Raw genomic sequence first — 3,757 nt, 5'->3', positions numbered from 1 at the left:
GTGCCCCACAGGCGTCTGGCGGTAGCCGACGATGCCCACCACCACCATCGGTGGCGCCTCCAGGATCGTCACCGGCTCCACAACCTCCTTCTTGTTCACCTTGGAGCCAGGGCGGTCGACGTCGCGCACAATGTGCGTCATGCCGGCCTTGAACACCATGAAGCTGGTGAGGTGCGGCTTCTGCGAGGGGTCGTCCTTGGGGAAGGAGCGAGCGCGACCGCGGATCTGCCGGCTGCGCTTGCGCGGCAGGAAGCCAAGGTGGCCGTGGCGAGGGTGTTCAAACTTGCAGTGAGACATAGAGACGTGTCCGGGGTTACCTAACGACCGAAAAAGGAAGTGCAGTGCACAAGAATAAACCGCGAGAAAGAAGAGGCATAGCATGAGACAGAGCACACACAGGGGCAAAATCGACACCGCAGAGGCGGCAATGCAGCGCAGTACAGCTTTCCCCTCCCTCCATCCTATTTTTTCTCCCATAGTATGAAAATTTATTGTTGTCTGTTTCTCCTCTATGCAGTATTTGTCTGCCTTCGGTGAATGACCACACAATATTTTAACCGTTTCGGATGTAAAGCAAGTAAGCGTGTCAGCATTCGTGTCGAGTTGGTGAAGTGTTTCGTGAATGCATTGACGTGGGTCATACATATTGACTTTTTTGGGCTAATATACGTGATCCTGTTTTGGACGCAATAATTATTGTTTTCTTTTTTGATTCACATGTCTGAATTACGGCAAATTCTTTTCTTATTTTACTGTAAGTATTTTTTTAGTTGTTTAGAGGCTGAGTTGCTGGTAATTCGTGGGCATATGCAATGGATTTTGATGCATGGATGTTTGCTGCATGGCTGCTGTTCTGTTATCTTGGAGAGGCTTCAGGGATTTGGTAGTTCAATTGCGGTGCTTTAGCCTTTGGGGTGAAAAGTTTGGTGAGGCGCTTTTGTGCAGGAAAGATCTCTCGTTGATTTTCCTTTTTGTTTGGCATTTTTTTTTAGCATCTCAAAGAGACACTTGCAGTGCGGGCCTAATCTTGCCTTGAGCACTGCCCAGCCATTCACAACGCCTCGGAGTTGGGGTTCTCGGGGAAATGTTGATAGTGGCAGTTCCATGACAAGGGTGCTGTGGTGAGACGTAGCGGTCCGCCGCGATGGCGAAGGAGCTACCGCCCACTGAAACAACGGTGTGACGTTCCGTTTCAGCTCCTCCAGCAGAGAGACGTGATGTGCGTTGGCCGAGCGAAGACCGGCGACGCTCACTGAGTCGTCGTGTTCATCTACTACGGCGGCCGTCTTGGGTTTGTTTAGTGAAATGGATGCACAGATGTGACCTCATGAAGGGGAAAAAGAATAAAAGATATGAGAGAACCACATGAGAGGGAGGGAAGAGAGCAGTTGCTGCTGCTGCTGTTGTCGTTGTCATCGTTGCCGCCGATGGCGGTGGAGGAAGTTTCGGGAGGCAAAACGTGTCTTGCTACGACAGTCGCCCTTTTTTCGCAGGGCACACCTCCGCTCATTATCTTTCTTTCCTTCTTTTCTCGCGCTGCCAGGGCCGCTACTTCGTGGCCGCCGCTCCCGCCGCCCCAATAGGGAAATCCGTCTTCTTGACGATGGCCGTTTTTGTCATGAAGGGCCCTCGGATTTTCGTCTCCTTGAACAAACAGTGCCTCTGCAAGACGGGATCCCACAGCACCTTTTGAACCTTGCGACCGGTGGCGTCAAGCCTTTCCGCCTCCGTCTTTAAGTATCCCTCGATGTGCCCGGTATTGGCCTCACTACGCAGAGCCACCATATTGTTCTTTATTTTGCGTGGAATCACTTTTGGGATGAAACCGACCATGCGCTTCTTGAGACGTGTCTTGTACTGGCCGCGGAGCCATAGGGCAGTGGCGCTAAACATCGTGTTGTCTTCAGCTTCTACTACCAAATATTGTGACCCCTTGCGAATGGGAGAAAAAAAAAACAGAGAAAAATAAAAAATGTAGAAGTGCCTGAATGTTGCAAGTGTCATGTGTACATTACAGAAGGCAACGTTTCTTTCCGCACAGCATATCGACTACTCACCATGGTAACAGCAAATAATCCCCAGTCTCTCAAGAAGAGCAACCATACGTGGACGTATAAAGAAAAGAACCGCACACATGCACATACTACAGCTCGCTCCGCCTTTTTTCAAAGGCTTATAAACATAACTTTAACAAAAGTCGTTCCAACTGTTTTAATTGGATGACTTTCTCTACGCAAGGCGATAGCAATAAGCAAGATAAAATAAACTAACTATGAAAGCAATAAAGAAAGAAGATGAGATGCTGATGCATCCCCGCTTTACCACTTTGGTCTCCATTTCCAGGTCACGCAAACACAGTGGCAAAAAGGCATCAAGTAATGTTTTTATTGTTGTTTTTTTTTGGCGTTGTTTGCTTCGTGTTTTTTTTCTTGTGAGCGCACCTCTGTTTGTGGGGCATGCACCATATACATTTATTTTTTCTCACTCTCTCTTCCCCTGTGTGTGTGCCGCTGCCAGACGCCCCACTCGCCCCCTTGCCACGCCGTCCCCGCAGCGGGAGGTTTTCTCTTCCTGGGGCGGGTAACGACGGAACTCGGGGGCAGGCTCTCTACTACCCGGCAGTTGGCACCGATGACGCTGCCTTCCCCAATCGTAATTCGCCCGAGTACCGTCGCGTTGGCGTAGAGGACCACTCTGTCCTCAACAATGGGGTGGCGCGGCAGGTTCCGAATCTTCTTTCCTGTTTTCCGATCCACAGGAAAAGAAGCCACCCCCAGTGTGACCCCGTGGTACATAGTTACATGGTTGCCAACGATCGACGTCGACCCAATCACGGTACCCGTGCCATGGTCAATGAAAAAATGGTGACCAATAGAGGCGGCAGGATGAATGTCGATGCCGGTGGCTGAATGTCCCATTTCTGTAAGAAGACGCGTAAGGTTGTTGGGAGCACCAAGCTTGTGCAACGCATGCGCAGTGCGCTGGTGTAGCATGCAGCGTATACCAGGGTAACAAAGAGCCACCTCGGAGAGAGAGGTGGATGCGACATCGTGCTCAAGGATAGCTTCGGCGTCCGTGCGAAGAAGCCAGCGTACTAGTCGTAACTCCTGCGTCAAAAACGCCTCTGCAATCTCTGCCGCCGTTTGTTTTGCTTCCCGATAAAGAGAGTCCGCCGTGCCACCTGCTTGGGTGTCATTGAAAAGAACACAGCCCTGCTGTTCTGACTCCTGGCCATCTTTTAATGACTTTACAACCTCTGCCTCATTTCCACAGCTTTTCGCGTGGCCTTGAAGCAGAAAAGCAGAACAAACCTGTGAGAGAATGAGGTCAGCCATGTGAGTTAGAACCCGCTGGAGTACCGTACTGCCGTCAAGGTGTCGCATGTGGTCAGGCACCACCTTCGTCGGCAAGCTGCCACATTCAGGGAAGGCGACGTACGCCATGCAGTCCATAAACTCAGCAAGCGCGGAGTGACTGATGCCGCGATGGTGAGGGCTGCACACGGCCGCGCCTGGGCCAAGTGTCGCGATGGTCCTCCGGATGATCTCGAGTCGATGCATCGCTCAATCACCCGGACTCTTGCTGCCGGAGAAAGAAAGAAAGACAATGGGGCAAAAAGCAACGGGCGAAAAGGCGTGGTAGGGGCCATGATAAGGACGGCGGTGAGAGATGGTAAGAGGGGAGTGGGGGAAGGAAGGGGGCAGCAAGGACCAGAAACAAAATAATAGCAATAAACGACGGATGCTAAAAACAGAGG

The 3,757-nt window shown here is 51.3% G+C and overlaps 3 protein-coding genes across 3 annotated transcripts, besides 1 other annotated feature; all 3 read right to left on the bottom strand.

Annotated features, from left to right (window-relative positions):
- On the bottom strand, nt 1-297 carry Tco025E_06559 (large subunit ribosomal protein L3e; the record flags this gene model as incomplete). Its single annotated transcript, XM_029373434.1, has 1 exon — nt 1-297. A coding segment is annotated over one exon (297 nt), but the record flags the coding sequence as incomplete, so codon positions are not given.
- A 1,251-nt stretch (nt 298-1,548) lies between these two features.
- Tco025E_06558 (uncharacterized protein) lies at nt 1,549-1,893 on the bottom strand (the record flags this gene model as incomplete). Its single annotated transcript, XM_029373433.1, has 1 exon — nt 1,549-1,893. One exon carries the CDS (start codon nt 1,891-1,893, stop codon nt 1,549-1,551), a length of 345 nt encoding a protein of 114 aa, XP_029226527.1.
- A 53-nt stretch (nt 1,894-1,946) lies between these two features.
- Nucleotides 1,947-1,973: a microsatellite.
- Nucleotides 1,974-2,471: 498 nt separating this feature from the next.
- Tco025E_06557 (putative serine acetyltransferase) lies at nt 2,472-3,560 on the bottom strand (the record flags this gene model as incomplete). The annotated part of the gene is made up of 1 exon (XM_029373432.1): nt 2,472-3,560. One exon carries the CDS (start codon nt 3,558-3,560, stop codon nt 2,472-2,474), a length of 1,089 nt encoding a protein of 362 aa, XP_029226526.1.
- Between the last annotated feature and the right edge of the window lie 197 nt (nt 3,561-3,757).

Source organism: Trypanosoma conorhini (assembly GCF_003719485.1).
Source record: "Trypanosoma conorhini strain 025E chromosome Unknown Tco_14.4_contig_00447, whole genome shotgun sequence".
Lineage (NCBI taxonomy): Eukaryota > Euglenozoa > Kinetoplastea > Trypanosomatida > Trypanosomatidae > Trypanosoma > Trypanosoma conorhini.
This window is presented reverse-complemented; position numbering and strand designations above follow the sequence as displayed.